Below are 24,621 nucleotides of genomic sequence, written 5' to 3'. Positions count from 1 at the left end.
TTATAATAACTGGGACTTAGATTAAGCTCTGGACAATACTATTATTCTCCCACTACTTTAGTCATTCCTGTGACACATGATATCTCACTCCAGAAACCTGGCTGAGCAGAGAGGGAAGAATCTGGTTACTCCAAAAGCACATGAAAAAAAGGATACACTTTGAAAAGATTTAAAATATTGAGCAGTTGAAAATAATTAATAAACTTACCTAAAATATGTGCACAGTGAGCGGAAAGTGAGCTGCAGGGACTGCTTGTGTTCCTGCTCAGTGACATTTTTCTAGAAAAGAAACTGTACATTCAGAAAATCTATTCCATGACATTCCAATGACTTACAACAGCACAAAATGCCACTGCCCGTTGTTGCCAAGCATGAGGAAGCCAGGGTTGGTAAACTACCTCAGAGTGCCCACCTAACACCTGGCATAAAGCTCATCTAAACAGAAGATGGCAGGCTTACTTTTGTTCACTGCTAAAGTTAACATCGAGTTTTCCTGCAGGAAAGCTTGATGCAAATATTTAAGATGATTATCTCCAAGGGATGTATATTATTTTTTTTTATCACTGAGCAGGCATTTGCAAAAGGAAAGAGCAGGGACCGGGTGCATTTCTTGCGAACTTTCTGTTTTTAAACAGAATCTGGGTTTTCTCTATATAAGCAAGAACGGCCCATGGTGGCAATTATAGAAATCATACCTCCTGATGGAACGACTAGGCTATAGTGGGAGTACTTTAATATTTTCTTAATTCAATTGAACTCCTACTGCTATGCAAGAAACTGAGGGGAATTTGAGACCCAGGGCCCTGACTGACACAGGAAGGTGGGAGAGATAGGATATGGTTACAAACAACAGCAGTGCTGTTTAAATCATCAGAAGGAGAAGGAAAAACAGAACCCTTACCACTTCTGTCAGAGGGATGAGCAAATGGAAAGTGAATGAGCTGCTCTGTTAATAGACAGCAATGTCACTCAAGGGGTCATATGTACTCTCTGTTTTTCACTATGGGACACACACCAGTAAGAAAATTATTTGCTCAGCTGCCTACTAAACTCTTCTGGCAAAAGGATAGGACTGAGCTCCACCCATAGTCCACTGGGTCAGGTCAGGGACGCTGTCAAAGATTATAACTCAAAATGTGAAAACTGGACCCTGCTGATATGCAAATTTTTCAGACAGTTGAAATATAACCAAAGCTCTTTCCTCTTCTCTGGAACCTTTCTCAATCATTTAGCCTCAACATGATTCTCTTCTAAGTGTACATGGGCTTAGTTTCTCCTTGTGGCAGGTGTTCTCAACCGGACTGAAGACCTCTGGCACTGGAAACCACATTTTATGCTTCCTTTGTTCTGTCCTTTATTTTTTATAGGCTTTTATGCATTACACAGAGTAGTTTTATTACATTTATTAATTAGCCGTTGCATATAGGAATGCCTTTTCAAGATGCTATATCTAATTTTCAAACTGTTAGTAGTAATTCTATCAGATGCTTATGTACACAGGCAATAAAAAATAATCTATAACCATATTAATAAATAATTCTTATTTGTTTTTGTTTTCAATTGTTATTTTGAAAATTTCTTTTCCCAGTTCTACAGCACTGGCTAGGCCTTCTCTCTCTCTCTTTTTAAAAAATTTTATTTATTCACTTTAGAGATGTGGGAGGGGAAGCGAGAGAGGAGAGAAGGGCAGGGGAAGGAGCAGGAAGCATCAACTCCCATATGTGCCTTGACCAGGCAAGCCCAGAGTTTCGAACTGGTGATGTCAGAGTTCCAGGTCGACACTATAGCCTCTGCGCCACCACAGGTCAGGCCTGGCTAGGCCTTCTAAAATGTCATATTTATCAGGAATAGCATCTATACCAGGGGCCCCCAAACTACGGCCCGCAGGCCACACATGGCCCCCTGAGGCCATTTATCTGGCCCCCGCCACACTTCCGGAAGGGGCACCTCTTTCATTGGTGGTCAGTGAGAGGAGCACATTGACCATCTCATTAGCCAAAAGCAGGCCCAGAGTTCCCATTGAAATACTGGTCAGTTTGTTGATTTAAATTTACTTGTTCTTTATTTTAAATATTGTATTTGTTCCCATTTTGTTTTTTTACTTTAAAATAAGATATGTGCAGTGTGCATAGGGATTTGTTCATAGTTTTTTTTATAGTCTGGCCCTCCAACGGTCTGAGGGACAGTGAACTGGCCCCCTGTGTAAAAAGTTTGGGGACCCTGATCTATACTTTTAACATAAATAAGTACCATCAGGGTGAAGAGATGGGTCCGCTGGGTCTGTCGATCAGGAAAGAAGACAGCAGCTCCATTGAGAAGGGTATTCCTGACTTCTTGTTTTAGTATTTCCATGGGCACAGAGTCTCCATCCACCCTATCCACCACTGGCAAAATAAACAGTGGAATCAGCTTTAACATATTCCATCTATTCACTTACTCTCTATATACTTATATATGTGTGTATCTACATTAACTAGTCTATAATCTCATTACTCTCCATTCTGTAGTTTATACCAGAGCAAAGAAATATTTCTGTACAGGCTAAGCAGTAAAATTATTTTTTGTTTGTTTACACTTAAATAAAGATTATAACTACTAGTATTAATTTCCTTATTTCCCTTTCCTTTTGAGGCACAACTTGGCAAAGACTTAATAACTTACCATGATCACATGTGTTTTATTCTCAATTTATTATTATAATATCTCTCCCTCAATCTACCATACTCTTCCCAGTGTCTTAGCTGAAGTAAGACTGAAGAGTGTGATAATAACTTCTCTCAGTATGACACAACTATATATCAGAAACCAGGACAAAGTTATTGCTATAGAATGAACACTGAACTCAAAATAATGATTCAAAAGAAGATCAAAAGGAACACTCATTTTCCAAAGAAGGATCCCTTTCCTGTGCTTGCATGATCACAGGAACCCTGCTCCCCATAGCAAGGGGCCCTGCAGGGGACTAGCACAGGACCACACTAGGGAAAACACTGATCCCTACCATCACATAAGTGCGAATAGAGCTCCTTGGCGGCCTCCAGTTCCCCAGGGCTCTGGCGGGGAGTCTTTGCGTCCTTGGGGGCAGCCGGGGAGTCTCTCTGCAGCACAGAGAAGCAGCTCTGCAGGAGCTGCAAAAGCAGGGTTTGGGCACAGATGCATTCTTCTCTCGGGCTACAGAAAGATAAAGAACATCAGAGAGCAAAAAGGCAGCTTTTACCCTCCAAAGACAGTCTACAAAGACTCTCCTCTAGGCACCAGGTTCAGTGAAAAGAACACCAACCCAGAGGAATGAAGGTGGAATGAAAAGAATACTGTACTAGGTAGTCTGCAAAGTCAGACCCACCTGACTCTGCCCACAGTGGGGCAAGGAAATACATTTCTAATCCTGTTTCTTCATCTGTAAAACGAGGATACTGCTGTAATAATCGACCTGCTCATCCCACAAAGCTGTAAGGATAATTATCCACTTTTTTTTTAAATATAGTGAGAGGAGGGGAGGCAGAGACAAGACTCTTGCATGTGCCCCGACTGGGATCCACTGGCAAGCCCACTAAGGGGGCAATGCTCTGCTCATCTGGGGCCTTTCCCTGTTGCTCAGCAACCGAGCTCTTCTTAGCACCTGAGGCAGAGGCCATGGAGCCATCCTCAGCACCTGGGGCCAACTCGCTCCTATCAAGCCATGGCTGTAGGACGGAGGGGGTAGGGTGGGGAGATAGTGAGAAGAAAGAGGGTGAGGGGTAGAGAAGCAGATGGGCTCTTCTCCTGTGCCCTGACCAGGAATCAAACCCAGGACATCCACACGCCGGGCCCACACTCTACCCCTGAGCCAACTGGCTAGGGCCTAAGGATAATCAAATAAGAAAACGTTTGTGAAAATACTGCTCAAGCCTGACCAGGTGGTGGCACAGTGGATGGAGCGTCGGACTGGGATGAGGAGGACCCAGGTTCGAGACCCCGAGGTCGCCAGCTTGAGCGCTGGCTCATCTGGTTTGAGCAAGGCTCACCAGCTTGGACCCAAGGTCGCTGGCTTCAGCAAGGGGTTACTCGTTCTGCTGAAGGCCTGCAGTCAAGGCACATATGAGAAAGCAATCAATGAACCACTAAGGTGTTGCAATAAAAAACTGATGATTGATGCTTTCATCTCTCTTCGTTCCTGTCTATCTGTTCCTACCTATCCCTCTCTCTGACTCTATGTCTCTGTAAAAAAAAAAAAAAAAGAAAATACTGCTCAAATAAAATGGTTTATAAAAACGTACAATTTCTATAAAATATTACTTTTTTGTTATATCTATAACTAGGTGTTAAATTCCATAATAACCAATTCTTTTAAATCAGAATAATAAACTAGTAGGAAGTAAAAAAATTTAGAAAAATATTGTCCATTCAGAATAGCAAAGCTCAGTGTCTTCAGTTGTGTTTATATGATTATCACCTTATAACAAATTCTGACCTACTTTTGCTTTAATTTACTGTAAAAATTCCAGAAGATCTGCAAATCAAGACCCGTGAAGTCCAGAAAAGATTTATATTTTAAGCCACTCTCCTTCTGCTGCACCTAAAAAAGTATAAAGACCAGAAAAATAAAATTAAAAATGCATTTAGAGATATACCCTAATGGTTCATTTACTTCTCATTGTTAAGAAATGAGGTAGCCACACGGGTAAAATTCTCATATAATAGATGCTTACTCTTAACTACTAAAAAGTCTGTGAATAACTATTTTTGGTATGAAATTTTCTAAAATATGCATGTGTGTGTATGTGGCATACATATGTATGTAAATATATCTATACATATTACACATACACACACACATGCACACGGAGACTACCTGACAGCATAAACACCACATCCCAAACATAAATGAGTCTTTATTGGATGACGATTACTGCCCAAGACTATATTCCAGTATATTTGGACCCTTCCCTGAATGTAGGCTAAAAGACCAATTCTGCTATAAAATGCTCCTGCTATTTCTAAGCCTCTCTCTCTCATTTGCTGCTTTCTGTTGTGATAAGAGAGCTTGAATAACAAAGAACAAACAAACCATATATAAGTAGAGTCCCCAGCCTCTGAATGTGCCCTGAGCAGAATAAAGATCAGGAGTGGTCACTGAGGCACATCACAGAGAGGCCACCACTTAATTCCTGAGATAAATGATGTTTGCTATGGTGATGGCTGTGAGACTCTTCCTTTGAGTGAGCTGTCACTGTGTTTTTATTAGTGATCGTAGAAGTCAGTATCGAAAACAAAAATGGTTTCAACTTCTGACATTATTTGGGTGCATTTAGTAAACAAAGAGAATGCACCTATAGTTCAGGAATAATTCTCCTTAAAGAAGACATAAATCCCGTAAACTTGCTTCACCTCCCCATTCTAGCACTGGGGATCTCTAAGATTCATCTGTATGTCTATTCTAGGAACCCTCACAATAATGGGCATATGCCACTTAGTCTTCCACTGACTGATGCAGACTATCCCACTGTGCTTGGCCTTCCAGTGTCATCACAGCACAATGCCTGCCATACTCATGGCTCCAGCAGGGCCAGGTTTCATTGGTTGGTATGCATTTCTCTGAACACTGTCATTTATTTTCCCAAGTGTAACAAATGAGGAAACACTACCAGGTCGTGGGCAAGCTGCTGGATGAACTGAAGGGTCCTAAGGAGCAGTGTGGCCCCACAGACACTCTCCTCCACGTCCTTTCTGCAGTGAGCACAGATGATGCTCTGTGCTGCTTCTGCTCTCGCAGGCCGCAGGTACCCACTGATGCTCAAGCCTTGTACTCCCAAGCGCTCTGCTGACTCCTGACGGGTGCAGAGGAACTTCACCATCAAATACTAGAAAGGACAAAAGAGATTTAAGGTGAAGAATTCAAAAGTCCTGGATATTGATGGGAGGGAGATAAAGGCCTTTCTGGGAAGTTTCTCATATAACTTTAACAATTTATGAGATACCACTGGGGACACAAATATAAGTCCAGCATCTACAACAAACAGAAAAAAGACAGTATGAATGCTGAATGAAGTCTGGTTTAGGGAAAGATCACAATAAGAGAAATGACATTACTCCCTCTTCAAGGCAAAAACAGGACTAATACAGGATAAATAAGAGAAGGGTATTTGTTCTGTGGCACAGTCATTCTGAACAGAAATCAGATATATGGCAGAAACAGTCCATGAATGCCCTCAGGAATCGTCTCAAAGTCCCCAACTGATATACGCAACCCATGTGCTGGGTACCCAGGACACAGCCTCGTCTGCTCAAAGTTAAAGCCCTTTCCAAAACCCAACTTCTGTGCAGCAAACTATCTGCTTCTTACAGTGAAAGCTCCTTGATTGAGGGCTTGTCAGAATCCAATATTATTCAACTGCATACATATTTACTGAGTATCTACTACTATGTTTAAATCCCAAAGATAGTTCTTATTTCTCTATTTAAGCATCTTACTAAGATTTACATTAAAGGTTAAAAAAATTAACCAGACAATTTCAAAGCTATGGAAACACATCTCTTGCATTTATGCCTGTGTACTCGCCATTCTCTCAGCCTGAGCTGCCTTTCTCCGTACATCCTAGCCTTGCTAAAGATGACTGCTTAATCAGCTTTCGGTACCTGGCATCACACCACCTTTCCTGGGAATCCTTCCTTAGTGAACTCCAGGCTAGGTTAAATATTTTTCTTCTGGGCTGCAAGAGTCCCCTGTGTATCCCCTTATTGCAGTCCATATCACAGTGTCACATACATCTGTATCTCCCACTAGACCAAGCACTCCTTGAGGGTCATAATCATGTTTGATCACCTTGAGGGTTCCAGTGCTCGCACGGGCTGGTGCACAATAACCACTCGATGAATACCTACAGAATAAAAGGAGGGGAGTGGGCCAATAAGAGGAGGCTGTGGCTCAGGAATGCTTACTTTGGCAACTCTGCACTGCTGCAGCTTGACCTCTGCTTCATCCCACTCTTCTTCTAGCTCAAACCAGCCAATAGGATCATCCTCTCCAAGGTCATCAGATGAGCAACCGATCCTGCAAACACAAGGGTAATCACAAACATTTTCCTATTCCTAAATTTCTCAAGGGTCCAATGAATAAAGCACCATCTAAGTGACATTTAACTTGTTTATATGGCCTGTCAATTAACATATAGGTAGTTTGTGATCATTTCGTCTCCATTTCTCAGCCTCCTCAACTGTGAAATAAGAATTATTATCAGTTCCAAATATAATCTGAGAACTAAAGAGAAGTTAACTTTTCTAGATAACTGGCTTATCTGAAGAATGAGACATGAAGTCAAAACATCTTAGATGAGCTTCTCAGGAGTAAGGTACAATGAAACAGCTGATGTGTGTTTCTGGAAAGAGCCAAAGGTGAGGCAGGTTCAGTTCTGTCTTCCTGGCTAATGTATGTGTGACCAGCCTGAGGTTTGGGCCACTTGCAACAACTGAAGGGTAAACTGGGGAGCTCTAAGATTCTGGAGCTCCAAAAAGGGAAAACTTCAGCCTTCAGGAGCCTCTCAGTATTTTTTCCTATTCCTTAAAAGTCCTTGCAGGAAAGCATTCCAGTGTCAACTAAAGCAGCACAACTGTGTGCCACTTCTCGGTAAAAATGGGACACATGAATGGTACTCCTTTTCAGGAATTAAATAACTAAAACAGAGAAAAGGCACTCTTTTCAAGTTATAGTTCTAAAACTTTATATTATTTAGTCTGTGATATAGCTAACAAGCTAGCATCACATGAGTATTCCGTATGGGTAAAAAAAGCAAACTCAGGAATTTATAGCAAGAAGAGGAAAATGACAAAGGACCCAGAGTAAGTTCTAAAACAGAGGGAAGCCCTGGCCGGTTGGCTCAGTAGCAGAGCGTCGGCCTGGTGTGCGGGAGTCCCGGGTTCGATTTCCGGCCAGGGCACACAGGAGAAGCGCCCATCTGCTTCTTCACCCCTCCCCCTCTCCTTCCTCTCTCTCTCTCTTTTTTCCTCCTGCAGCCAAGGCTCTACTGGAGCAAAGTTGGCCCGGGCGCTGAGGATGGCTCTGTGGCCTCTGCCTCAGGCACTAGAATGGCTCTGATTGTGGCAGAGCATCGCCCCCTGGTGGGCATGCCGTGTGGATCCTGGTCAGGCGCATGCGGGAGTCTGTCTGACTGCCTCCCCGTTTCCAACTTCAGAAAAATACAAAAAACAAAAAACAAAACAAAAATCTCTGAACATAAAACAGAGGGGAAAAAATGTTCTCTTCTGAATATATCTTTCTTAGCATAAAACTTTCACAATATAGACAACCCTAAAACCACCAGGACAGCTGGTATTCTGTCTTATCCCCAAATTCTGTCAATGAGTTTCATCACTATTATGGTTGAGGATTTTAAAATTTACTTTGAAGAAATCTTTGAGATACAGAGAACTGGCAGGTATCAAAAAGCAGAGAGAAGAACCCTGTTTACTCCACCATACAGCTGGCAAGGTGGAGAAAAGAAAGCCAGGGCTTAGTACTGTTATGTGCATACAGCAGCCAAACCACCAGTCCTGGAGCACGCTGACTGACCACTGTCCGAACAGAGGGGCAGGAAAAAAAGGCAAAAAGACAGATGCATGTACATGAACGTTTTGATTTCCAAACTGGAAAAATACTGATAATATTTAGGCCGACCAAATCAGGATCCAGAGTAGTTCAGGCTGAAATCAGCAGGGGAGTAGCAAACAGACCTACATTAAGGTTAAAAAAAAAATCACCCTATATAAGATGTGAGAGATCTTGTCTGACAGCAGGTTAAAGGAAAAGGGCCTATTTTAATATGTCCCAAGGGTAGGACATAGCTGCTTAAAAACACCTGCAATGTCTAGTTATTATTTTAAAAGAACACCTTTTATAAAAGAGATATTTGTGTGATGAGAGGGAGATATTAGGAGTGACAGAGAGTTGACCATTTTCCTTAAGAGGGCTGAATTAAGGCCACCAAGTTGAAATGACAAAAGTAGTTGTTTTTTTTTAAAGCGAGATAGAGACAGAGAGAGGGGCAGACAGGCAAGAAGAGAGAGAGATGAGAAGCATCAATTCTTTAGTTGTTCATTAATTGCTTTTTCCTATGTGCCTTGACCAGGGGGCTACAGAGAGCGAGTGACCCCTTGCCCAAGTCAGCAACCTTGGACTCAAGCCAGTGACCTCAGGGTTTCAAACCTGTGTCCTTTGCATTCCAGGCCAACGCTTTATCCACTGCGCCACTGCCTGGTCAGGTTACAAAGATAGATTTCAACTGAACATATTCTAATTACTAAAGTGAGGTGAATTCTCTATCATGAAGAGTATTCTAGAGAGGCTGAACAACCATTTGTTAGGGATGCCACCAAAGGAATTAGAGCACGGAGAGGGAATTTTCCAGGTCCTTGCTACTCAAAGTATGGTCTATGGATGGGGAGAATCAGGGTCACCTCGGAGCTTGTCAGAAATGAGTCTCATGCCCCACCCAGAACTACTGAATCACTTGAGCTTAGCCAAGGCCGGGAAACAACCCAGAACTATTGAATCAAGTTCCACATTTTAACACAATCCTCGGTGATTCATTTGTACATTAGAGCTTAGTGGTACAGTACTGGATGACAGTTAAAGACTTCTGTTACCTCTAGCACCTCGTAATATAGTAGCAAAAACCATAAGTCTAGGGTTCAGGTCCATGAATTTTGTAGTAAGCGGGCAACTGCCCAAAGATTTCTGTAGCTAAATCCAACAGGTCCACTCCTGGTCTTGACCTTATTGATTCCTGGGTAACATTTGACATCACTGCCCACTTCCTACTTCTTCTAACCTGGCTTCATGATGACACATCCCTAGCTTTTCTGCTGCTGCTTTGGCTGTTTTTATCAGCCTCCTTCTCTCTTTTGCCCTTTAAATGCTGGTACCTCTCAGTATGTTGACCTAAGGTCACTTCTCTTCCAAGTCCACACATTATTCCAGAACGAGCTCTTCTAATTTGTTTTAAATTATCATCGAAATGTCTCTCATATCTGTACTTTCAGTACAAATGTCTCTTTCAGGCACCTAACCTGTTTAACCAACTAGCTACTGAATATCTCAAAGGTTTCCTAAAACCTCAAATTCAACAGGACCAAAACTGAGCTCACCATCTTCCTCACCAACCTACTTTCCCCAAGGTACATTCTATCTCACAGAAAGACTACCAATGTTCCCACCTTGCCAAGCCAAGACCCCAGGACTCATTAACACCTAAGCTTTCTTCCTTCTCCAGGTCTACATTCAGTAACTGAGCTGAACTGGCTTCTAGTGGTCTCTTCCATCAGTCCACATGTCTCCCATGCTGCTCTTGCTGCTCTAGCTGAGATCACCCACACCTCTCTGGCCTCCTAAGAGACAGTGACAGCCTCCTCCATTTTGTCCTACTACATGCTCACCCTCCTCCAACCCACACCACAGCCAGCATGATTCAGAGCAGTGCTTCTAAAACACACCTCTGATCTAGTTCTTCTTACACAACACTCTCCACCCACTGCCTGTCCCCACCCCGCCCAGCGCTTTAGGGATAAAGTCCAAACCCTGAAACAGAGAGAGAAAGACCTTTAGCTCTTCGGCTTTCATCTCTCACCACTCTCTACCTCACAGCAGACCACAGCAACATGGGACCTGTCAGTCCTTGGCCATGCCATACTTCACTTCTGAGTTCTCAAATCTGTTCTTCTCTCTGCTCAAGACCATCTCCCTCTACTTCTTCTTGAGGCTAATTCTCTCTAACTCTCCCGTAGTTCCTACCATAAACAATACTTCCTCTAGGAAGTTTTCCCTGATCAGGTCAGGTGCTCTGCCACATGCTCCCAAAACACCATACCTTTTCCTACCAGGTATTCATAATACTATGATGCTACCAGTTTTATCCTCTGTTTCTAAGCTAAGCAGGAAGTTCCACAGAACAGCAACTGTGCCAATTTGCTCATTATGGTGTCTAGCAACAGGTCTAGCACATAGTGGGGGCTTAATAAATATTTTCAATATAAGCATAAATAGAAGGAAGAAGGTTGGAGTATGGGTAAATTTCCCAGTGGCAAGCAATAAAGACTAAAGACTTCAGGCTACACACAATTCAGGCATGAATCATTTACCGAACCATCTTGAAAATGCATGTGCCTGGTCACAGAAGGGGCCGAGTAAGAGTCTGTGGATAAATTAAAATACACATCTTCAGATATGCTGTTAGAAGTAATGAATGCTCATGGACACTGAGGGTGGATTAGGGAAACCTTTTCTATAAAGACAAGAAGGCATATTTTACCAGTAAGAATGTATACAATCTTGTTAACTACAAAGATTTTATTCTCTTTCTTACCTGCTTTTTACAAATTGCCTGAATTCCTGAAGCTTCCACTTATTATATTTTTCAAACCTTTTGAAATGTTCTTCTGCATGAAATTTATCAGATGATGAGTTATAGGCAAACACCAACCCACACTGGGCACCAATGCCACCACGTCGAACCTGGAAAGAGAGATTTAGATAAAGTACAGCAGAGGGTCAAATTTCTGTGGTTTTGTTTCCAAATAATATGGTTAACTTCAAATAGCTTGAAGCAAAAGCAAACCAATGAAATGATCTTTCAAATACATTAAGTCCTGAGAGATCCAATATGGCAGCAGAGCCGGTGGAAGTTACCTTCTCCTCCTAAATACAAATCGGAATTAAAACTCAATTACAGAACAAACAATCCAATAAAAAAATGGGAAGAGGACATGATCAGACACTTCTCCCAGGAAGAAATACAAATGGCCAACAGATATATGAAAAGATGCTCATCTTCTTTAGTTATTAGAGAAATGCAAATCAAAACTGCAATGAGATACCACCTCACACCTGTTAGATTAGCTATTATTAACAAGACAGGTAATAGCAAATGTTGGAGAGGCTCTGGAGAAAAAGGAACCCTCATCCACTGTTGGTGGGAATGTAAAGTAGTACAACCATTATGGAAGAAAGTATGGTGGTTCCTCAAAAAACTGAAAATAGAACTACCTTATGACCCAGCAATCCCTCTACTGGGTATATACCCCCAAAACTCAGAAACATTGATACGTAAAGACACATGCAGCCCCATGTTCATTGCAGCATTGTTCACAGTGGCCAGGACATGGAAACAACCAAAAAGCCCATCAATAGATGACTGGATAAAGAAGATATAGCACATATACACTATGGAATACTACTCAGCCATAAGAAATGATGACATCGGATCATTTACAGCAAAATGGTGGGATCTTGATAACATTATACAAAGTGAAATAAGTAAATCAGAAAAAACCAAGAACTGCATTATTCCATACGTAGGTGGGACATAAAAGTGAAACTAAGAGACATTGATAAAAGTGTGGTGGTTATGGGGGGAGCAGGGAAAGGGAGAGGGAAAGGGGGAGGGGGAGGGGCACAAAGAAAGCTAGATAGAAGGTGACAGAGGACAATCTGACTTTGGGTGATGGGTATGCAACATAATTGAACGACAAGATAACCTGGATATGTTATCTTTGAATATATGTATCCTGATTTATTGATGTCGCCCCATTAAAAAAAATAAAATTATTAAAAAAAAAAACCTCAATTACAGGTCTGACCTGTGGTGGTGCAGTGGCTAAAGCGACGACTTGGAATGCTGAGGTCGCCGGTTCAAATCTCTGGATTTGCCTGGTCAAGGCACATACAGAAGCAACTACTATGAGTAGATGCTTCCTGCTTCTCCCTCCCTCTCTCCAAAAATCAATAATAATAATAATAATAAAACTAAATTACAGAAAAATCAACCGAATAACAAATTGAAAACTAGCTGAAAAGAAGTTTTATAACAGGACATACGGAAGAAGCCATGTTGAGACTGGTAGGAAGGGCAAAAAGGGCTGGCCCTGCTCCCACACCTAGCAGTTGAGAATCCGGAAGGATATTTCAGCTGCAAAGATCCCTCTTAAGGAGCAAGGGGTCCCAACACCACACTAGGCTTCCCAGCCCAGAGCACCAGAGCTAGGAATAAGATCCCCATAATATCTAGCTATGAAAATCAGCAGGCATTCTGTCCATCAGAATCTTAGATGCCCTCTTAAAGGGCTAACACACAAAATCTTGTTCTCAGGAACTTACCCTGGGCTCTGGCAAAAGAACGACAGTTCAAAGTAAACTAGAGACAGTCAGGGAGAGAATGGGTTGTGTGGTCTTGGGGAGAGGGCTCTAGAGATAGCCACCATTGTCCCTGTGCTGAGTCCTCCCAAACCACCCACAGGTGCCATCTTTCCAGGGGCGAGCACTCCCCTCCATAGGGTGTTGGCCTGGGGAGATCCACTGGTTCCACCTTCGTATCTCACTGTGGCCCCATCCTGCCAAGCTCATGTCCTGCCAAAGAATCAGCTAGTTGTGAGCAGCCCAGGCCCACTGCAGTCTTTCTTGGAAAGCTCTTGAGCAGGTCTGGGAAGACAGGGATTGTTGTCAAACACACAGGGAGAGACTGAGTCATGTGGCTTTCAGGTGAGGGCCAATTTTCCCCAAGCATCCTGACTTGGTGCCACTGTTCCTGTGCACAGTATCCCTCCACATGGCCAAATCATAATATGTTTTAGCCTGATGAACTCTACTGGCCTCATCCTGATGGCTCCCTGAGACCCCACCTCGCTACAAAGGTTCACAGTCCCCAGGCAGGTAGCGCCTAGCCTTGGGGTACCCTTACCCTTAGACTTCTGCTGAATGGCCACAGACCCAGTGTTGGTGCCAACTTTGAATCTGTATCAACCAGGTCAACATCACTTATCTCTACCTGGGGACCTGAACCTACCTCAGGGAACTAGCATATCACCAGTGGCTCTTTCAGTGGCTGAGCTTAACAGGCAGCTAGCAGCTGGAAACCAGATCTCGGGGTATCTTGGGCCTTTTGCTGACCTGCCCCAGGCTCAATACCGATGGAAGCTGGCCTCAGTACATAGGTTGGCCCTTCCCACACACACCCAGGCCCATCTAAGGCAGCCACCAATCACAGATCGCTTTGTAGCTGGTCACAGTGTCTGACATTGACCTGCACTAGAGTCCCTCCCAAGAGGCTCCAGAACCAACACGTCAAGTGGTGGGTTTCAGACCACATCAGAGCATGACCCAGTTAGCTCCACAAGCAGCACACCCAGAGGGAGATCTCAGCAGACACCTGACTTTGCTGAGACGAATTCCACTTCATGGTGTCAGTCCCTGCACAGCAGCTCATATACTGTGGTTGGGTTGGGATCAATCCTCACAGTCAGCCAGCCTGAGGGTCAACTCTACCCACAGACAGACCAACAGCAATCAAGATTCAACTACATCAGGAGGGCTTGCATAACCCACACAAAGGACATTCCTGGAGCACCTACCTCATGTTATCAAGGAGAATGTACCGAGTACCACAGGACATCAACTACGTTAGGTCACCCTACCAAGACCGGGAGATTTAACAGATCTACTTAATATACAGAAACAAAGCATTTGGTCAGCCAAAATGGGCCAAAAAGAAACATGCCCCAAATGAAAGTACAGGAGAAATAAAAAATATTAAGTCCTGGAAAAGTTAGAGAGCTGTATCCCAAAAAATGATTCTTTGCTTTTCTCAATCCTTATATTAACACCATTCACAGATTTAACAATTTATTCACCTCTGTGCCTGCCCTCTGCTACAGGCCTGCCAAAGAAAAATCATTAAATGTTCAGTGAAAAACCAATCATATGGACCTCCGAACTGTAATCCTGTTTTTAAAAACAGTAGTAATGGCTGTGGCTGGTTGGCTCAGTGGTAGAGCTTCGGCCTGGCCTGTGGAAATCCCAGGTTTGATTCCCAGCCAGGGCACACAGGAGAAGTGCCCATCTGCTTCTCCACCCTTCCCTCTCTCCTTTCTTTCTATCTCTCTCTTCCCCTCCCATACCCAAGGAGCAAAGTTGGAGCAAAGTTGGCCCGGGCGCTGAGAATGGCTCCATGGCCTCTGCCTCAGGCGCTAGAATGGCTCTCATTGCAATGGAGCAATGACCTTCATGGGCAAAGCATCACCCCCTATGGGCATGCCGGGTGGATCCCGGTCGGGCACATGTGGGAGTCTGTCTCTCTGCCTCCCCACTTCTCACTTTAGAAAAAATATAAGCAGACCAACAAACAAAACAGTAGTAACATTGCTTAAAAGAGGTAGCAAGAGAGTTACCATAATTCTGATCTGTGTAACTTGGAAGGCAGATTCAGTTGCTGTAGAAAAAATAGTACTTGCTCTGGTTTTTCCAGTCTCTGTAAGAAAACCTGCAAAAAGGAAAAACTAAAGTTAGGATGACTGACTCAGTTGTTAAAACCCTAAGAACCAAGATCAACAAAAACAAACCATATGCTTTGAGGTAGGGGGTAACCAGTTCATCAGGTAAATTCATGGAAATCTGAAAAAAATGTCTCCTCTGTACAGATTCAACCCCACTAACAAACTAGGTAACAGCCCACTTCCCAGGTACAACTTCCTCAGGGCAGAATCATCTCAACCATACAGCTAGCCCTGCTCTGAGGTAAAAATACAGGAATAAAAAGTTTATAAAAATTGTGACTTAAATTCAAAAAAACAAAAGGCTAGACAATTATTTTTCTGAGCCATTCCTAAAACCATGACTGAGAAAGGACTGTGAAAGACTTTGAATTGGAAAAAAAAAGATTGCTGGGTGTTCTGTGTAGCAACTCTTTGGGTTATCTGCACCTTTCATTATCTCTGGGCTTTTTTACAACTCTAAATTGTAGACTAATGACAGTGATGCAAATCATTCTGATCCACAAAAATAAAACTTCTGTTCTATGGAAATGCAGCTGATTATTCCTTATGAGTACTGACCAATTATATATATATATAAAATTCCTATCAGCGGCCCTGGCCAGTTGGCTCAGTGGTAGAGCGTCGGCCTGGCGTGCAGGAGCCTCAGGTTTGATTCCCAGCCAGGGCACACAGGAGAAGCACCCATCTGCTTCTCCCCCCTCCCCCCCTCCTTCTTCTCTGTCTCTCTCTTCCCCTACCACAGCCAAGGCTCCATTGGAGCAAAGTTGGCTTGGGCACTGAGGATGGCTCTGTGGCCTCTGCCTCAGGCGCTAGAATGGCTCTGGTTGCAACAGAGCAACACCCCAGATGGGCAGAGCATCGCCCCCTGGTGGATCCCGGTTCAGGCACATGTGGGAGTCTGTCTGACTGCCTCCCTGTTTCCAGCTTCAGAAAAATACAAAAAAAAAAAAAAAAAAAAAAAAAAAAATTCCTATCAGCATTCTTTTTTTTTTTTTTTTTTTTTGTATTTTTCTGAAGCTGGAAACAGGGAGAGACAGTCAGACAGACTCCCGCATGTGCCTGACCGGGATCCACCCAGCACGCCCACCAGGGGGCGATGCTCTGTCACGACCAGAGCCACTCCAGCGCCTGGGGCAGAGGCCAAGGAGCCATCCCCAGCGCCTGGGCCATCTTTGCTCCAATGGAGCCTTGGCTGCGGGAGGGGAAGAGAGAGACAGAGAGGAAGGAGGGAAGGGGTAGAGAAGCAAATGGGCGCTTCTCCTATGTGCCCTGGCCGGGGGAATCAAACCCGTGTCCCCCGCATGCCAGGCCGACGCTCTACCGCTGAGCCAACCGGCCAGGGCCCCTATCAGCATTCTTATTGGTCTATGTGTATTTTATGAATTCTTTGAACTGTTTATAACATCTTACTGGTTCCTTCACTAATTAATGACATAAATAAAAAGTTTGACATGTTCATTTTATATCTGTAGGAGCTCAGTGTAGCTTTTTTGTTATTAACTACCTTTAATAATTCACAAAAATGTCTGCTGGTAGACCCCAGGCTATCTTTTTCAAACCTCTAGAAATGCTATAACTCACACACCTGCTAAAGTTAGGACTAATCATTCTTCCTGGGACCATGATTGCTCTCAACCATTTTGCCTTATCAAGATGAAAAGACTAAAACCAGTTTCATGCTTCTTTTATTTATTTATTTATTTATTTATTTATTTATTTATTTATTTATTATTTTTCTGAAGTTGGAAACAGGGAGGCAGTCAGACAGGCTCCCGCATGCACCCGACCGGGATCCACCCGGCATGCCCACCAGGGGGCGATGCTCTGCCCATCTGGGGCATCGCTCTGTTGCAACCAGAGCCATTCTAGTGCCTGAGGCAGAGGCCACAGAGCCATCCTCAGCACCCGGGCCAACTTTGCTCCAATGGAGCCTTGGCTGCGGGAGGGGAAGAGAGAGACAGAGATGAAGGAGAGGGGGAGGGGTGGAGAAGCAGATGGGCGCTTCTCTTGTGTGCCCTGGCCGGGAATCGAACCCAGGACTCCTGCATGCCAGGCTGATGCTTGCTCTACCACTGAGCCAACTGGCCAGGGCCAGTTTCATGCTTCTTATTTCAATACACTGAATTCAATAAAACAAAAATTTGTGGAGGTGAACCTCCATAAGACTACATGCAAAATTTGTCACCATCGGCCCTGGCCGGTTGGCTCAGCGGTAGAGCGTCGGCCTAGCGTGCGGAGGACCCGGGTTCGATTCCCAGCCAGGGCACACAGGAGAAGCGCCCATTTGCTTCTCCACCCCTCCGCTGCGCTTTCCTCTCTGTCTCTCTCTTCCCCTCTCACAGCCAAGGCTCCATTGGAGCAGGGATGGCCCGGACGCTGGGGATGGCTCTGTGGCCTCTGCCTCAGGCGCTAGAGTGGCTCTGGTTGCAACATGGCGACGCCCAGGATGGGCAGAGCATCGCCCCCTGGTGGGCAGAGCGTCGCCCCATGGTGGGCGTGCCGGGTGGATCCCGGTCGGGCGCATGCGGGAGTCTATCTGACTGTCTCTCCCTGTTTCCAGCTTCAGAAAAATGAAAAAAAAAAATAAAAAAAAAATTGTCACCATCACCAAGAAAATTAAATCCAAAGAAGTCTTTACTAATTCACACAGAGAAGCTATTATATGATCTAATTCTACCAAATAGTAATTCTGTTGACAATTTAAAGAAACTATATAGGCAGAAAATCACAAAAATTCCACTAAACAGTAATAGTAAAATGACATAAGTTATTGAACTGTCACTTTCCCAGGGGTTGGGATGCCTCTATCCAATCAATTCTATTGTAAAGGCTAAAGTACTGCCTAGAAATTAACTGACTAGTCAGCACTTTTAATTAGTCTTCAAGTAGCTGACATTCTTTTTAAATAACATTGCCATGAAATACACATTTATGTACTTGTAAGGGAAAAAAACAAATACATAAATAAAGATATAAGGAAATAAGTAGAGTTTTAAAAGTAAATAAATAAAACCTTTGTGCTTCCTTTCCTTGGAAAAAACCAGCTCATTTGTCTAATTGTGATAATTACAGCTGTATTTGTTTTGACACCATGCCCCCTTCCCAATTTATGCTCTTAAAATGCCAGGAAAAAATAACCAATCACAGATTTAAGGAATTTAATAAATCTACCCCTTCATTAATACTGGCAGCACCCTTCTAGCTTTAAAATACCAGACCAGTGGCCTTGGCCTACAGAAAAGTTAGTCCTCTGAGTGTCCATGTTTCTCTGGCACTCTGGGCAGCGCGGGGCACTTGTCAGAACTGATACTTCCGGCAGTTGGGGAACTTACAGCATATTAGTGAAAAGTTTTCCCTCTATAAGGGGAAGAAACAAATCACTTCTTAAAAGCTACAGTTCTGGCTGTGAGCACTCTCTCCTATCCCACCTATGTCCGCAGGCTCAGTTTTTGTAGAGCAAGAGGGACAAAGTCTACCCGGAGTTACAAGACACAGACAGTGATGGCTGTGCAGCAAGTGCCGGTGCCGGAGAAAAACTGGATCTCCTCCGTACACTCATTCACATCCCACACACACAACCAAATAACAAATCCACAAACTACTCATTCACAAAATCCATCCATCCCAAGGAGGAGAGGAGGCAGATAAGACACAGGAATAGCAAAGTATTCAAGTCAGAGGAGCCAGAGAGCTGGCAACTGCTTCTAATCGCTACAGAAAAAATTGTGGTCCTTTCAGATTTAGAAATGTTAAAAACCCATATACTGTTGTTTAAAAGAATGAAAATACTCTGTGTAATATTTTATGTGTCACTATAAATTTGCTCAAACCAAGAGTGAACCCTATGTAAATATGAGTTGGTGTTTCTCTCTTCCTTCCGGTCTCTTTCTCTCAAAAAAAAAAAATGCAAGAGTGAACCCTATGGACTTTGGGTGATTATGATGTGTCCATAATGTTCATCCTTGGTTAAAAAACATGTAATTTTCTGGTGAGTAATGTGAATAATTGGGGAAACTATGCATTTGTAGGAATAGAAAATATATGGGAAATCTCTGTATCTTCCTCCAATTTTGTAGTAAACACAAAACTGCTCTAAAAAAATAAAACCCTTGCCTGACCTGTGGTGGCGCAGTGGATAAAGCATCGACCTGGAATGCTGAGGTCCCTGGTTTGAAACCCTGGGCTTGCCTGGTCAAGGCATATATGGGAGTTGATGCTTCCTGCTCTTTCCTCCTTTTCTCTTTCTTTCTCTCTTTCTCTCTCTAAAAATGAATAAATAAAATCCTCAAAAAGAAAGAATAGAGACATGATTTGAAATGATTATGAAAGCAAAATAAAATAAAAGAGAAAATATTTAGTGGATGACAATACAGTATAAAAAAATCCATACTAGTTTCAAGAAGATTCTGCCTTATATGCTCCAGAAACAAAAATCCCAATTCTTCAGAAAGTCAAGGAAAAATGCAGAGAGCCTTTGGCAGAGTGGTCTTGCCTTTACTGTATGGAGGTGGGGGAAAGGGCAAAGAACTGCCACCATTTCCTCCCAACCTTACTTTGGATGCAGGTGTCTGCGGTGGCCCTCAGTAGGCGGGCAATGGATGCAGTGCAGAAAATGCCTTTGCAGAGGCTGAACTGCTCAGGAAAGACTTCAGGAAAACTGTCTACTGCAAGAATCTACTGCAGTGGTTCTCAAAGTGTGCACCCTAGAAGATTTCCAGATGTGCCCTACGTTATTCCAGAGAAATATGTGCCTGTTGGGGACAAAAAAACCAACAGGGATTTTGGAGTTTAGATTTTTGGGGGACAGGGGTGTGGGGAATTGGCTGTAAGCTGACAGTCTGCCCAACCCCCCACCTCACTTGCCTAATTACGTTGCAAAAGGCTGTTAAGCTGTGGTGCTGGATTGTTTACACACACACACAAACACACACACACACCCTGTGTTCCCTGGAAAGACTGGAGGCAAGTTTCTTCTAGCCTTTGTTTGGTGTAAAGTTAAGATGATATGTATGGTAGGGGTTTTCTGCACTCAACACAATTTTTTATTTATTTATTTAATTAGTTTTATTTTTTTACGGAGACAGAGTGAGAGTCAGAGAGAAGGATAGATAGGGACAGACAGACGGGAACGGAGAGAGATGAGAAGCATCAATCATCAGTTTTTCATTGGACACCTTAGTTGTTCATTGATTGCTTTCTCGTATGTGCCTTGACTGTGGGCCTTCAGCAGACCATTAACCCCTTGCTCAAGCCAGCAACCTTGGGTCCAAGCTGGTGAGCTTTGCTCAAACCAGATGAGCCTGCGCTCAAGCTGGCGACCTCAGGGTCTTGAACCTGGGTCCTCTGCATCCCGGTCCGACGCTCTATCCACGGCACCACTGCCTGGTCAGGCTGCACTCCACAATTAAAGAGTAAAAAGAGAGGAATTCTTCAAAGTATTGACGAGGAAATAAGAGTTTGCCTTTTAAATATATGCCCAAACATTGAAGAAATAACTAGGACATATCAGGCTCATGTTTCTCATAAACACAAGAATGAAAAAACTTAACACATTCGTGCCAGGACATGCCAAATTTACTAAATCTTACTAAGAATGTATCTATATATGTAAAAACATAACTTTTTTGTCTTTTTTAAATTATTCAACCCCTCTTTTTTACGAATTCTAAAAAGCATAACTCAAAAAATGTAAGAAAAATGTTTTTTAATGTCAGAATAAATTTAATTTTGTCGTATTTATTTTGTCTAATTACCATAAAAGCATGCTTGGACTTTATATTTTTTTTCTTTAATATCTGAATTATTATAACATATTTCTCAGAAATTTGTATATAGTGCACCTACAATTATTTGTTGGATTTTAAATGTGCCCCGACTTCAAAAAGTTTGAGAACCACTGGTCTACTGTTTAGTAAGACTACCAAGTAGAGGAGGTGCAATGGGGAAAAGCACATTTTTCTAGGTCTTTACTTCTCTAGTACTAAGAATGAATACAGGAAACAGGACAGAGAAGAGGGGACCACTGAGAATGCATGAGGTCTGTATTGCTATGAGGAGAGCCAAGGGGAAACCAAATTCAAAGCAACAAAGCTAGTTCCTTTCAATGTTTGAAAACTGCTGTAACATTCCACTTCCTTTACTGAATTGGTGATATTCAAAGCAGAATAGTGGAAATGGGACAAATACAGGAGACTAATCAGCTGGCCAACAAGATGGATGAGGAAAAGACTCACAAACACACCCCTGGATGAGGAGAAAAGTCTACCGCAACATTGAAGAGTACATCAGTGATTATCATGTTGACACTGGGGAAGTAGTGAGCCTTCCTTTCACACACTTCAAATGCCATGTTGGTCATATCTAGAAATAACCTTTTAAAATTATGTTTCAGCTCTATAGTGCTATTGATCCACTGAGTTTCTTAATACTTTAACATAATGTAAGGACAATCTAAACTTTAAGAGGTAGCTTTTTATATCCCAAGAGGAAGAGTCCTTGCTTTTCAAAACCTAAGGCTTACAAGTACTTTTGTTCCTTACAAGTACTTTTGTTACTTGGTGATTGACACCTAGCAGATTACAACGTTGTAATAAAGAAACCACACAAATGCTCTGGGACCACTGCCCAGTAAAAGACAGCCTGAAGTGACAACTGCATGTCCTGAAAATTTCAGACCAGCTGCGACTTCAGAAACATCTAGTGAGCTCACCGTGGCCCTTTTCATTCCCTGGAAACAGACCCACCACTCACCATCCCTTGTCCACGGTTCAACAAGGAGGTTTTCAGGTCCTGATTTCTCTTCTTTCCCTTTGACATCACAGGCCTGCAGAGTCAACTGGAGAGGCTTACCTGATCAAACAAAACAGAACGCGTTAAGCTACCATTACCAGAAAAAATGAAAGCTAGCGTGCACATCAAGGAAATGGAGTGCCTGTGGCCACTCAGACTGCTGACTAAACATCTACCCATTTAAAAGTTAAAACAGCCTGACCAGACAGTGGCGCAGTGGATAGAGCGTTGGACTGGGATGTAGAGGACCCAGGTTCGAGACCACGAGGTCGCCAGCTTGAGCGTGGGCTCATCTGGTTTGAGCAAAGCTCACCAGCTTGAGCCCAAGGTTGCTGGCTTGAGTAAGGAGTCACTTGGTCTGCTGTAACCCCACCCCCTCATCAAGGCACATATGAGAAATCAATCGAACAACTAAGGAGCCACAACAAAGAATTGATGTTTCTCATCTCTCTCCCTTCCTGTCTGTCTGTCCCTATCTGTCCCTCTCTGACTCTATCTCTGCCACAATAAAATAAAATAAAATAAAATAAAAGTTAAAACAGAAAAGTAATGTTAGACAACAGTTGACACTATCTTTTGTGCTTTTCTGAAAGACAGAGTACAGCTTATCTCCCTAAATGATTTTAAGAAGAGCTCTAGAATAACCACTATTCAAAAACAAAGCACACTGTAAGATAGGGAGTAATACCATAGACTCAACATATTTGGAGGTGGGAACATTACCAAAATACTGTTTTGGAGCCAATAATTAATTTTTACTGTAACTGCATTTAAATATATAAATAATGTCTAAGGGGTTTGGTTTTTCTTTAAAGCATATCTAGGCAAATTTTGAAAGTTTTAAGAATTATAAAAATCAACTTTTGCTAAAATGATCTGGAAACTTTTCTTTTTCTCTTTGTTTTAACAATATAATGAATACCATTAACCTCTAACCTAACTCAGAACTAGAACATTACCAATAATGAACATCCCTCAAGTATTGCTCCCTATCCAGTGCTCCCTGCCCAAAGAACCACTGATCCAAATTGAAAACTTTTCTGAAGAGTGTTTTCTAGACACTACATATCCCTTCCATCCAGCCATACCTGCTACAGCCCCTCCTCCTGAAAATGACCTTCCCAAATTTGGGGGGGGGGGACTGAATTTATAAGACATCAATTGTCTGACTTTAAAAATTGAACATAAAATAAATTAGCTGACATTAAGGCAAAGGTACAATTATCATGGCAGAAACATCCCAGTGATGCTTTTATTACTGAAGAGTTTGGGATATAATACCATACTTTGCGGACAGAAACTTCAGCACTAGAGGCTGACTGGTAAGTAAGCTGTTCTTCATATGCCAATTGCAGTCATTTGTGTTGAGAAGGATCAGGAGGCCCCGTTCTGGGCAAAGAGGTAAGTGGATCGCCCAGGAGGGGAAATGATGGCAGGCATGTATGTATATATATCCATATATCCTTCCAACCAGCCATCATACGGATGCATTCTAAGACAAGGAACCTTTGCCCTGTGTCAGGGCTAGTTCCCTCCCTCCTCCAATGAGTAGTACTCCAATTTACCAACCCTCTTGGTCTACACAATGAGACACTCCTGGTTTTCACCAAAGATGGCTGTGGCCAAATGGAAATGATTAGGCCAGTAAATCCTGGAAGTACAGCCTAGTGGGTACTCAGGTCCTCTCCTGCTGATACTGCCATAAATGAACCAACATCCCCCTTCTCCCTGCCAAAGAGGATCTGTTCATCCAGGAATTATGGTATAACTACAACAACCCAGTCCAAAACTACCCAGAAAGATAAGAATTTGCCTGAAAGTCCCACATGGACAACGGTTTTATGATTTGTCCATCACACCTAGGTCATTTACCATATTTAAGGAGTAGGTTCTGCCTAACTGATGCCATGGATGTGATGAGGGATGAGGCATCATAGAGTGTGTCCAGGTGGTCAGTGACAGTACACAGGGAGCTCAATACTTTAGCAACACTTCCTCTTGCAAGTGCAAAAGCCAGAAGAGTCAGCTCCACCTCTGGAGTAGAACAGGAGCTATAAACAGAGAGCAAAACACTTCACTTCTTAAAACCACGAGACAACCCAGGTAGTGCAATCCTGTGTGATTGATCACCTGAAGTACAGTCAACCTGCCATGTGTTTTTGATATGCTTATCAGAAATACTTTTTTCAAAATCCTTAAACTAAAGAAAAACTAAGTCAACCCAGTGAATCAGGTAATTAAATCCTCACTTCTGTAACTTTAATCTGTAAGTATTAAGTAATACATATAATATCAATTTTAACAAGTCAAATCTTACAAAACAAAAATAAGCAGCTGCAATGAGTCTGTGCTATTAAGAAGGTTTGGGTAATGATTTGGTTTGGCCAGAGTGTTAAGGATGTATTCCTTCTAGCTCTAAAAGCATATCCTAGATCTACTCATCACACTTCTCTGCCTTTTTAACATTACAATGAAACTTTTATAGGCAATCAGGCTTTTCAGTAACTAAAAATAAAATGAACCACAACCATTTTTAGT

General features: G+C 42.7%; 1 protein-coding gene across 2 annotated transcripts in view; it reads right to left on the bottom strand.

Moving 5' to 3' along the window:
• Positions 1-24,621, bottom strand: part of ZZEF1 (zinc finger ZZ-type and EF-hand domain containing 1) — a 133,237-nt gene that overhangs the window by 69,758 nt on the left and 38,858 nt on the right. For both annotated transcript variants that reach the window (XM_066262972.1, XM_066262973.1), the window contains exons 8-17: positions 23,956-24,134; positions 22,045-22,143; positions 15,190-15,281; positions 11,334-11,482; positions 6,919-7,030; positions 5,625-5,840; positions 4,455-4,555; positions 3,002-3,171; positions 2,251-2,384; positions 209-279 (exon numbers count right to left, since the gene is read on the bottom strand). In XM_066262972.1, coding sequence (XP_066119069.1) covers positions 209-279; positions 2,251-2,384; positions 3,002-3,171; positions 4,455-4,555; positions 5,625-5,840; positions 6,919-7,030; positions 11,334-11,482; positions 15,190-15,281; positions 22,045-22,143; positions 23,956-24,134 — 1,323 coding nt within the window. The remainder of the gene's footprint in view (positions 1-208; positions 280-2,250; positions 2,385-3,001; positions 3,172-4,454; positions 4,556-5,624; positions 5,841-6,918; positions 7,031-11,333; positions 11,483-15,189; positions 15,282-22,044; positions 22,144-23,955; positions 24,135-24,621) is intronic.

Source organism: Saccopteryx bilineata, chromosome 2, assembly GCF_036850765.1.
Source record: "Saccopteryx bilineata isolate mSacBil1 chromosome 2, mSacBil1_pri_phased_curated, whole genome shotgun sequence".
In the NCBI taxonomy this organism is placed as follows: domain Eukaryota; kingdom Metazoa; phylum Chordata; class Mammalia; order Chiroptera; family Emballonuridae; genus Saccopteryx; species Saccopteryx bilineata.
This window is presented reverse-complemented; position numbering and strand designations above follow the sequence as displayed.